At 40.3% G+C, this 12,020-nt stretch overlaps 1 protein-coding gene across 1 annotated transcript; it reads right to left on the reverse strand.

Moving 5' to 3' along the window:
• Positions 1 to 370: 370 nt before the first annotated feature.
• On the reverse strand, positions 371 to 11,469 carry LOC119491526 (E3 SUMO-protein ligase ZBED1-like). Its single transcript, XM_037775668.1, has 12 exons — positions 11,402 to 11,469; positions 9,676 to 9,817; positions 9,042 to 9,344; positions 7,496 to 7,670; positions 6,682 to 6,786; positions 5,707 to 5,899; positions 5,068 to 5,615; positions 4,821 to 4,965; positions 4,509 to 4,740; positions 2,447 to 2,569; positions 1,042 to 1,125; positions 371 to 949 (listed from the first exon to the last, which is right to left on the reverse strand). The coding sequence occupies exons 1-12, from the start codon at positions 11,467 to 11,469 to the stop codon at positions 584 to 586; spliced, it is 2,484 nt and encodes an 827-aa protein (XP_037631596.1). The 3' UTR covers positions 371 to 583.
• Between the last annotated feature and the right edge of the window lie 551 nt (positions 11,470 to 12,020).

The following is a 12,020-nucleotide window of genomic DNA, read 5'->3' on the forward strand; positions in this document are numbered from 1 at the left end:
CTGGGTTGGATACCATTACAAATTCACTGATTGTAGAACCAGTACTACTTGTGAAGAACGGTGCTAAACCAGGGTTTGAAATGAGTGCTAGAATTTCAAACTTTCAAACTAGATGTTTACTTGACTTACATATCTCAAAATAGAAGTAAGATTTATAGTGGTAAAAACTACAGTATGACTACTGCATGACGAGTATAAGCAACTCTTAACTGGTTACATATTAAGGTCATATTCAGGTTCAAAGAAAGCAAACTCAAATGATAACTCCTCGTGTAGCAGGAGCAGCTGTACTCCACTCTGCTATTCCTGCCTTTCCAAAAAATAGAATATGCTTTGTCAAAATATGTTCAAGTCACACAAAAAGCCAGACTTTTTGTATGGTATCTTTGTGAAAAATATTTATTTTGACTTGTATGACCAAATCTAAAAAGCATTTTATTTACATTATATGAACAAATGTTTTTGCTCCTGGTTGATATGAGGTAAATTAGACATAATATTAAGCTAGCAGCACAGTGAGTGATGTACTTGAACACATACCTCATAAATAACAGGATGTAAGCATTGCTAAATTTGACTGGTTTTAACAGTTTTTCTGTAGAAAAATCTGCATGTCCGCCTGTTCTGGTAGAATGTGTGACCTCTCTTGGCTGATTGTGTCCCCTGCTGTGGAAAACACTCTCTCAGGATGAGTGGACGATGCTTGGATACACAGGTATGAGTTAGAGAGTTGAGACAGGAGAGGCAGCGAGTCCCGTTTCCTCCACCACCAGCCCAGAGCGTCCTCTGATGTGGGTACTGCAGGCAGGTTTCTGTATAGCTGTATTTCTTGCTGGACTCTTTCAGATATTGGTGTCTTTTCTGCTGCTGTGAAACTCTTCAGAGCTCGGTCCTCCTCCTCAAAAAGCTCCTCCAAGCCTGTTAACCTCAGCCTTTTGGGGAACGGAGTCTGGCAAATGGAAAGAAGCAAAAAAACAAAGTGTTCGACAAGACAACTTGGATTAAATACCACAGATGTTTGTGTCATGTGGATGGCATTACCTCATCTGAATACTCATTGTGCTCAGATACATCATCAGCATCACTGTCCTCCTGCAAAGGTCTCTGTTCCTCCTGATTTGACACCTAAAGAATTTATTTTGTCATAATACATAGCAAGGAGTACAAGGACAAGCCCAAAAACGGACAAAGAGACCAGCATGTCACCTCATAAGCTGAAGATTTAAAGAGGACCTATTATGCTCATTTCTAACAGAAAACGTATATTGGTTCGTTCCATTTCATCGTCAGCGCCCAGCAGCAGAGCTACGCTTCCGCCTTTTTGTACTGAAAGTGATTACCGGACACCAGTAAAACGTCCGCCTACAAAGTGCCGTAAAAAAGTAATACAAATGATTTTTATTCTGTTGTCATAATTTTAATTTCTCTACCGAAATGGCCTGTGTTGAACAATAAAAATATCATAAATATGCAAACTGCCGTAACTATTTACTTACTTACTATTTTATTTATTAAACTTTTTTGCCCGGCCGTTTCCCAGAGGAGCATTAAGTGAGCGATGGACATAAATGGAAGTTAGAAAAATGCAGCACACAGATTTTGAGACACATCTTCAAAATCGATGTCCAACAGACCACAGACCATGGATGTATAAGAGGATGTGTCCTGTGCTTTTGCCCTGCGTGTTAGTATTAAGCCTACAACTACTTTAAATTCTGCTTATGTCATGCTGTTAACACTACTAGCTACTGGCCGATAGCCAGTTGTTTGGGACCGGAGATGTCAATAAATCCACCACGGTACAGGCTTACAGCATACAGCCCACGAGTGTATTATAAGATAATAGAAGTGATGAATTACAACCAATATATCCATTATTACAGCCGCATACAGCCAGAAGGAAGCTGGCAGAACCGGATATGTCATATGAGCGTGCAGGGCGGTGCAGTCCCGTGGGTCTGGGGCACGTTAATTATGATGTTCATTATCATAATTATTATTCATAAAAATAGCCTCTGATTTACAGACGTCTCTTTATACATCCATGGCCAAAGACTCATTGGCGTTTTCAGTCAGGTCCATACTTGTATTTTTGGTTTCTACTAGAACATGTTTACATGCTTTTATGCTCAAAAAACGATTTTTTTAAATTTCCTGTGGGGGGGAGAGTAACTCTCTTTGGATTGGACTTTGGGTTTGTAATGTTGCAGAACTTTTACATGCACAAAAAAACTATACAACACATTAAAGGAAAGGGGAAAAAGCCCCAAAGCAAAATAGGTCTTCTTTAAGTTTACCGAGACAGGAAATTACACAACAACTTCAACTGAAAGTGTATGAGGTAGCTGGCAGCAGGAAAACAGTTTGTACTTGTGTGTTTAGTAAACATATAATTACAGCATACAGTTGAAGTACAAGTCCAACAACGTAAAAGAGAATAATGTACCTCTTTTGTGAACCTAACCGCAGCTTGTTTCACTCTGTACCAAATCTCATCCGAGTCAATTCTGTTCTTGAACCTTGGATCCATGGCGCTCGACTCCTGTAGGAACTTCCAAGTATCACCATCCTGAAATAAAGCACAAGATGAAGACCGCTGAGTTCAGTCAGGCCGGGGATAGAGCCTGAACTGAAACCTGCGTCCACTTATTTTCTGTTTATAAATAAAAGAAACTCTTCTCATGTAGGATCCAGAGGACATTCCTCCCTTTTGAAAGTCAGTACTGAGATGTATGGCAACACTTCCAAACACTACCGTTCAAGGAAACCAAGACGCTTTCTCTCTTCCTCTTCTTACCAGTTCTCAGTTATTGCAATTTGTTGTTCCGTCAGCACAATTTTTTTCACACATGGGATTCTGTCTACCATGGCACTTTGAGGTTTGTTGCTGACACTCAACATTGTGATCTGTATTACAGAGTTGGCCAACCATCTCTGTCGATGAGTGACTCATCGGCAAAACTTTCGCCCTGCCTCTTTGTAAACTCAGTTTATTAGGTACACCTAGCTAACACTAATGCACACTAACAGTCCTGAAATATATATATATATATATATATATGTTCTTTTATGTTCAGTTTTTGTTGAAACTGTTTTATAGAGGTGCTGATTCAACTTAACGGTAATTTTTGGAGGATGCAGTTTGTGGTGCATTAAACAGAGAGGTATTTCTATCGTAGCCTACCCTCAATGATTTAAATGAGGTGGTCCAAATAATAGAAACACGTGTGTAATAACAAGGATTGCCCAGGAGATGTCGCCATTCTGACTGTTTCAAAGGCTTCAAAACAATTTCATCACATGCTTCATTAATGATTCAGGGCTTCAAGAAGCTTCGTTTTTCCTGTCACTACTTTTTAAAATAGTTTTTATCTCATTTCTTTTATTGCAACTTTTCCTGCTGCCATATTGGCTGGGTCTCCCTTGCAGACTTGTTAAATATAGGTTAACAACATAAAAATACGCTCTTCTATATAAGGAAGTAAAGATGCTTCAATGAAAATTAATGTTTTCTCTCTTAATTTTTTTTCTTAATTTCTCATCTTTTTTTTTAATTATTATTTAATCTTATTCCTGTTTAGTCATCAGATTATAATGAACATTTCTGTCATTTTAGTAAAACTTATTTCACATAAAATTTTTGTTATCATTATCTGATGAAAAATACAGCTTGAATGATTTAAATTGCAGCTTTGCTGTTAGTCTTATCCCTCCTGACTGAGCTCATTAATGATGCGCAGTTCAGTCGCACCCACTGGTCCGTTATGAGAGCCAATCCGCCCGCCCAACATGTAAAAATATGCATCAACCACCCAAACCCGACCAAACCCGCAAACTGCCAACTTTCTGCATTATACCAGCGCAATTGTCAGGACTGAGGTGTGAGACAAGAAAGAAAAGATGGACTGTGCGCTGCCGCAGCGTGTTGTGTGTGTGAGACAAAGAGAGAGAGTGACAGAGAGAGGGGAAGAGAAGGTGGAGTAAGGTGAAAAAATTAAAGGGTGATTTTGGTAAAGTTTCTAAACTTTTAAACTACATTTTAGTCTCATCTTTTTTCGTCAACGATATTGCAGGTTTGATATCGTCACCGTTAGTGTTTAATGCCGGCGGTGCCATCTCGTCATCGTCTCGTCTCAGTCAGTGAAAAAAGGTCTTTGACCAACATATTTTGTCATAGTTTTCGTTAACGAAAGTAACACTGTTGGTCAATTTTGACAGAAAATAAATTTGACTTGATTAATTGTTCTTGCTTTTCAATTGTGATGATTTGTTACTTTTCTTTGATGAAATAGAAAGTTCAGTGTGATGACTCTTGGTTGCAAAATTAATTATGAAAACAGTCAGCAAATTAATCCATAATTAAAGTAATCGTTAGTTGCTACCCAGAATAAAAAGTCACAATTTAAAAGTCCACTAAGGCCACTTACTTTTACAAGGAATCGCCTCTACAGGACAATGCTTAGTTTTTCTTTATGAATTTGCTCCCCCGTGGAAAGTATTGTACGTACCTTGTAACTTGTGGACAGCTCATCCCAGACTTTTCCTTTGAGCGTGGCTGTGAACAGAGAGTCCTCATCCTGGGTTTCGAAGTGGGCCTCCAGTTTTTTCAGGATGGGAAATATCTGACTACAAGTTGGACTCTTGTCGGCTGAGACGCAGAGCGACGACGTGTAGAGAGGCTTCATGATCCCGATGAACTCCTCTGCTTTTCGGTGATCGTCGTCTGAGAGCGTTTCCAGCCTTGAAACCAAATAACGAACATGTTATTTCAACACATAAAACAATACTTCATTCTGATGTTACCTACTAACTCTATTTACCTTTTCTTCTCAGCAGACTGTTTGATCTGTGGGTCTGTGGTGGTGGCCTGTACGGCAGCGTACTGCTCTACAAACCTCTCCATCATGAGGTACAATGAGTTCCAACGTGTTCGGACGTCGAGCACTAAAGAGTGTCGTGGTAGATCTGAAAACAGACACAAATCTTATATACAGTCTACGCTCTTCCTGACACGCTCCACGTACCTAGACAGCCAAAAATAAAGACAAGATGATATCATGTACTCACTCAAAAGCTGTTGTTTCCCCTGAAGAACCGTTTGAGCTGTGGAAGACCTTTTGATCCACACAACAACAGCTCTTATTTTTGCTGCCCATCTGGTCACGGTGTTGCTGGTGTACACCTTCTGTGCAGCGAGGCTGAGCATGTGGGCAAAACATCTCAGCTTCCTAAACTGCGATTTCTTGACGGCAACGTCCATACTGAATGCATTATCCACCGTCATGGCAACGACTTTGTCTCTGACACTGAATTCCTCCAGTATGCCACCTATCTGCTCTGCCACTACTGTGTCTGCCTGAGCGTCGTAGACTGGCTTCGTACGAAGCACCTTCTGCTTCCTTTGGCCTTTCACTATGAAGTGTAAAGTAACTGTCAGGTAGTGGTCGTGGGAAAAACTTGTCCACCAGTCACACGTCACTGCAGCCTCAGAGACCTGACGCAGCTCTCTGATGACATGTTTCTTCTCCACGGAGAACCACGAAGGCATCAGTGTGTTTATGAGCTGATCTCTAGTAGGCAGGTGGTATTTTGGGTTTAGCATTTTTGTCATCTCTCTGAGTGAAAGCAGGAATGAAAATGCAGATTATCAACAACGATGTAAATGGTCACATTCGTGCATCCAAAGTCCGGGTTAATAAAACCTACCTAAACCACGGTGACTCCACTGTGGACAGCGGATGTAGTCCTTTCACAAGGTATCTGGTCACAGCCCTGTGACAGTCCTCGGTTCTTTGTTTGCTCAGCCTCTTTCTTCCAGCCAGGGTGAGGGAGGTTGTGACTGCAGACGCTGCAGCTTCTTTGAGGTTACCGTCTAAGGTGGCAAAATAGGTAGACCTTCCTGTATTAAGTAAAGACAGAAAGGACAAAAAGATGATCCACCTGCACAATGATTCTTCCTATCATTGCTACTTTGCTTTATTTCATATAGGACTGCAATTCACAATTATGTATAAAATGTCAGAAAATCACTTCAAAATGCATTCAACAAAAGTCCAGCAGACCTCTTCAGTTAGCTTTTTTGTCCGACAAACAGTCTAAAACCCCAAAATAGTCACTTTACTATCATAATCTGTACACTGTTTTCACAATGAATCGTTTAGTCTATAAAATAATGAAAAACACCCATCGTGACGTGCTAAAGGCCTATTGCTTGTTTTATCCGACCAGCAGTCCAACACCACAAAATGTTGACTTTACTACCATGTATGACAAAGAAAAGGAGCAAATCCTCACAATTCAGAACTAAAAGCCATGAAGGATTGGCATTTCTGCTGGAAAAAATGTACTTAAACTATTAATCAATTATCAAAATACAGGTAGTTGCCAACTCATTTTCTGTTGCAACTAATCGATTAATTGTTTTAGCACTAATGTTTTGTACTAACTGCCTGCACTCCAGCAGGCCTAATGGAAAACTCATCAGATTTCCCATATGAAACATAACTTTATTGATCCAAATGGCAGAGTTTAACACATTTAGCTAGATAACCATGGTTTCAGAGCTTGAAAGTAGTGCTAAAGGTAATATTAACATTGAAAGGCTGACATTAAAAATAAAGGTATGATTTGTGAACTGTAAAAAATGTGAACTAGATTTACAAGTCTCCAAATTACACTTACGAACAACCAGGCTGCTTGTTATGATCTCCCTGCACGCTGAATCCCAGAATTCCTCTGTGTTGACTTCTCCAATGAAGGATTCAGGCAGGCCCTCAATATCAATCCCTACAAAAAAGATTGTGTGAGATCAAACACTAATTCTGCTGTTCACTCATATGATGATTATGTAAAAGAAGGAGAAAAGAATACTATGATATTATATCAGAGCATTGAAATGTAACCCTCTTGTAGCTGACAGGAAGAAGAGCTTTAAAGCTGTTTAAATAACAATACATTTACTTTTCATTGACTGCCAAAGTTAACGCGATAATAATGCGTTAAACGCAAATTCATTTTAACGCCACTAATTTCTTTAATGCATTAACGCAACTTGCAATTTTCAGATTGTACCGGGCTCAGTTTTAAAGCTAGAGTGAAGATACTGGTATCATATGAAACTAGAAAAACCTAAAGAATACATTGGTACCAACCAGCCAATTTAAAGTCGACAATTGACCTAACCTATATGTCTTTGGACAGTGGGAGGAATCCGGAGAACCTGGAGAAAACCCATGCTAACAACCCACTCAGAAGGGCGACAGGGCTAACCACTCCACCAACGTGCAGCCCTCTACTCCCATGTTGATAAGAGTATTAAATACTTGACATATCTCCTTTTAAAGGTACATTTTGAACAGATTAAAAATGTGCGATTCATTTCGATTAATCACGATTAACTATGGATGATCATGCGAATAAGTAACTTAAGTCAACTGACAGCCCTATTTTAAATATTTAATTCCCAGAACCCACAGAATTACCAAGAAATACTCACCCGCCATGTTGAAAATCTCCTTTTGATAAAGATCCATCATGACCGCAGACTGACAGGGGTGACTTGTAAGAGCTTCAAAGTGGAGGTATGCCTGAAGCACCTCCATGGCGCATGGAGACTTAATGCCTACTGTCCGTTCCAGCACCTCCACCACTCCACCGACGGCAGTGTGACTCTAAAAAAAAAAAGAAAAAAGAAAGAAAGCAGACATAAATGAACATTTTCAGTTAATAATCTCACTGAGAACATTTTAAAATGTAAATCCCAAAACCACAGAGCATTTTGACTTTCTTTCATGAAACACAAGAGTACCTTGATAGAGTTTTGCATAAGCATGCACAGTTGCAGACTCAGGATTATGTGGTCGTTGTAATTGTGAAGACCATCACTCCACTCCTGGTAACGGTACACCATGTCACAACCTGGACACTTTTTGAAAAATGTGGAATTATCTGGAAGACATAAAAAGCTGTCTTAAAGGGACTGCCAAAACAAGAAGAAGAGTATAGTTTAATATGTGCGTGTTTGTAGACAAACCTTCAATCACTCCTGTTAAAGTGATGACTCTCGCTTGGTCGGTGATCAGCACTGGCCCCGTTAAGGACACATGACCTGGGCACTCTTGGCAGACAGTTTGAGCTGGAACCAAATGTGTTGGAAAGTGCATTTCACACTGGGTGATGTTTTCTGGAAATGTGGAGGGCAATTTTTTTTGGTTGTAAATGTACTCAGCCATCTGTTTCAGTCCTTCTTCTCTTGGTGGATACACAGTTCCAGCTGAATTTTCTGTGGAGGTTTCTGCAGATGAGTCTTCCATAAATTCAGAAATGCTTAGCGATGTGTCTCGCTTGGCATCTGAGATGAATAACTCTTTGTTGGTTTGGAAGAGATACCATTTGGCTATGCATTTGTGCAAGCAGGAAATTCTCCCCCGAGAACAGCTACAATGCCATAACCTACTCCTTACGGTATATGTCACGAATAATCTTCCCAACTTGCTGTGCGGTGACAGTTTGGGCTCGAACACGGACAAATATAGGCAATGACTTCCACCGAGATCCACAAGAGTAACAAGTGGGGCTCTGTTTTGAGTCGCTTGCTCACGATGGTTGAGGCACCTGGCCCCCATGTCCTTTCCAATCCATTTACTGGAAACCAGTTCCTCCAGCACACTGGGTTTCAAGTCTTCTCTTCTTGCACGAGTAAAACAAAAATCAACAGACCGTTGATGAGGACACTGGCTAGCAGGCAAGCCACTCCTCCTTCGAAAATCTGAAATAGCCTCACACCGATCTTCTTCGCACACCAATTTGTTTGCGCTGCCTGATCTTTCTTTAATGACATGAACTGGTACGGCAGTGGCCTTGTAAGACTTTGCTACAGCGTACATGCCGTTATCAGAGTCAATACACTGACTTCTGAGATGGTCTTTGGTTGTTATGTCCTTCTCTGACATTGATTGACAGAAGTGTCTCCTGAGTTTATGTTTCCTTAGATTTTTTTTATTCAAGTACAGGTTGCACATTGGGCATTTTACTTTTCTCACTACTGATGTTTGCTGAACAGGTTTGTCTGTTAAGGTAGAGGGGTGGTCCACGGGGACAGGCGGGTCAGGCGGAGCAGCAGGCTGGCCAGCTGTAGTTGTGGGTTCAACAAGGCTGTCAGGTGAAGCAGGACACTGGCTTGATGTGCATTTGGGTTCTGCTGTGGATTTTGGCTGAGCAGAGGACTCGGGTAGAGCAGGGGATTGGCTTGATGTGAACTTTGGTTCAACAGGGGGGTCTGCTGTGGATTCTGGCTGTGCAGGGGGCTTGAGTGGCGCAGGGGACTGTCCCATCTTGATAATTTGCTGAAAAGGGGGAGTGATTTTGAGCAGGAGGAAGGCAGACTTTCCGGCTGTGGTAGCTGCCGTTGAACTTTGTGTCCCCGCACATTTGTCCATATGACTTTCAAACTGTTTCCGGGTTATAATCGTCTTTGAACAGTATGGACAGTGAAAATGTCTTTCTCCTCTGCACTGCAATTGGCACACGTGAATATTAAACTCTGCAAAGAAAAAACAAAATTCATGAAAGTGGATATAATGTCACAGGATACACTTTCTGTATATATTCCATGCTCAGGTAGCAGTTTATATTCTGACCTCCATGTTGCAAGGCCCTCATTCTGTGGATTTCTACATGTGTCCAAACACTTGCATAGTCTCCTTTTGGCTTGTAGACGGACGGCTGGCAAAAGGGACAGTGGTAAAGCTTGCACTCTTTGCACAACTCCACCCGCATACGGCCATCTGATCGCCTGCGCACTGTGACATGCAATTTCCTGGAGACAAAAGTGGGAATATTCAATATTGTCACAACAAAAACGTTACGTACAAACACTGAATTTGATTTACACAGTAAAGGTATTACCCTAGTTTACATCAGACAATTCAGAAACTACATTTGGGGTAGCTGGACTGGTTAACTCGGTGGTTGGCTTGTTCTGTCGTGCTGAAATCGGATTGAGGTTTTGGTTAATTTAGGGTATGGTGGTGGATATTTCATCTTTCCTTGTATCTTGACTCTGTAATATTATGTAAGGTTTTGATGATGTCGTCCTGGAAATTGAGTTGTAATCTCTCTGGTAGTGGTGTAATATGCTGTATTGTTATTATTTGTCCTTTATTATTGATATTGTGCTAATTTCTGGACCTTTGTTGCTGCTGATTGGTTAGTTTTCTTTTACTTCCTGTATGGATTTCTTACATGAGCCGGTATAGTTTTGCATCTATGTGCATCACTACTAGTTATGTTAAAACTTAACGGAAACACCGAAAAAAAGCTAGTTTAGTTGCTTAGCAAAGAACTTCAGGTTTAGCCTAAAAGATAACATGGTATGTTCTCAGATAACTGTTATTTAAAGGTCCCATATTGTAAAAAGTGACATTTTCATGTCTTTTATATTATAAAGCAGGTTTAAATGCTATATGAATACTGTTAAACTATCAAAATGCTCAATATACGGAGAAATACTCACAGCCCGCATTCAGAAATTGTGCGTTTGAAACAAGCCGTCAGGATTTCTGTCCATTTGTGATGTCGCAAATCTACAATATGTAGACCATTACACAGTTTTAAACGTAAACATTTGAAATGTGTCCCAGTATATTTCCTGTTGCAGTGTATGTGAATGTCATCAGCTGACAGGAAGTACACATGGACCCAAGCTGTTCCCTAGCAACGCAATTCTGTTTCAATTCCACTGAAATGCACTAAAACGGAGCGTTTCAGACATAGGGTAAATACAGGTATATTAAGGCAGACAGTATGAGGAAAATAAAGTTTTTTTTAAACATTGAAGCATGTAAATATGTTCTAGTTGAAACACAAAATATAAAGTATGAACCTGAAGATGAGCATGACATGGGACCTTTAAGGTATCACAATATGTCTGAATTTAGTCAGACTAACTTGTACTTCATTTAAGTAAGATAACAGTAAAACATTGTATTTTAATATCAAAACTTTGTCATGACAGGATCATATGAATAGAAAATAAACCTGTAGACTCCACATAGAACTTAATGAGTTTTAAAGGGTCAGTTCACCCAAATCACAACATGCATATACACAGACAGACTTCTTACACACATACAACATACATACTAATTATACTCTACACACTGTGGAAAAGCTACTGATGTTTTGTAGAAAGCAACACAAAGTGTTATTTATTTCACACTGAGTGCAGTTTACTAAGTTGTCTCTGACAGGCTGAGTTAGTTAGCTCACGTTAGCTGAAGGTTTGTTGACAGTTTGTCTTTTATAAGTAGCTCCACAGTTTATGAGCACAACATACAACCACACGAGAAAACACGTGCTGAGTGGACATTGAGAATAAATGTCTCCTAAAAACTCCTCTCACCCTTCAACACTCCCAGAAAGATCCCGCTCCTCCTCCGTCTCACCACACGCCCCGCACACACCCGCCATCTTGGCTCCAGAGAGCTGCAGACTGCTGCAGTTGCACTGCGGGTTTAGAGCCCTGAGTACAGCCTGTCAGGCACAGCCCTGAGTACAACCTGTCAGGCACAGCCCTGAGTACAACCTGTCAGGCACAGCCCTGAGTACAGCCTGTCAGGCACAGCCCTGAGTGCAGCCTGTCAGGCACAGCCCTGAGTACAACCTGTCAGGCACAGCCCGAGTGGAGGAAGAAATATTCCCATCCATAGACATACAGTATATGTCTATGTTCCCATCCTTACTGCTGTAGACGTTTACGGTTGTTGTTGTTTTTTTTTTATTTTAACGCCTTTATATACTGTTGTATATTTTAATCTGAAGTAATGCATCATGTTCTATGAAATCATCATTTACTATGAAAAACTGTAATCTGAAAAGTAACTAGCTAAAGTGGGAGCCAGTGGGAGCAATGATACAACATACTTGACTTATACCCACTAATAAATTTAGGTATTACCCTTTATACTTATTTTCTTCTCAAAACATTTTGAAAAAGATATCATACTAACAAAGATTGAGAT

This window comes from Sebastes umbrosus, chromosome 7 (genome assembly GCF_015220745.1).
Source record: "Sebastes umbrosus isolate fSebUmb1 chromosome 7, fSebUmb1.pri, whole genome shotgun sequence".
Taxonomy (NCBI): domain Eukaryota; kingdom Metazoa; phylum Chordata; class Actinopteri; order Perciformes; family Sebastidae; genus Sebastes; species Sebastes umbrosus.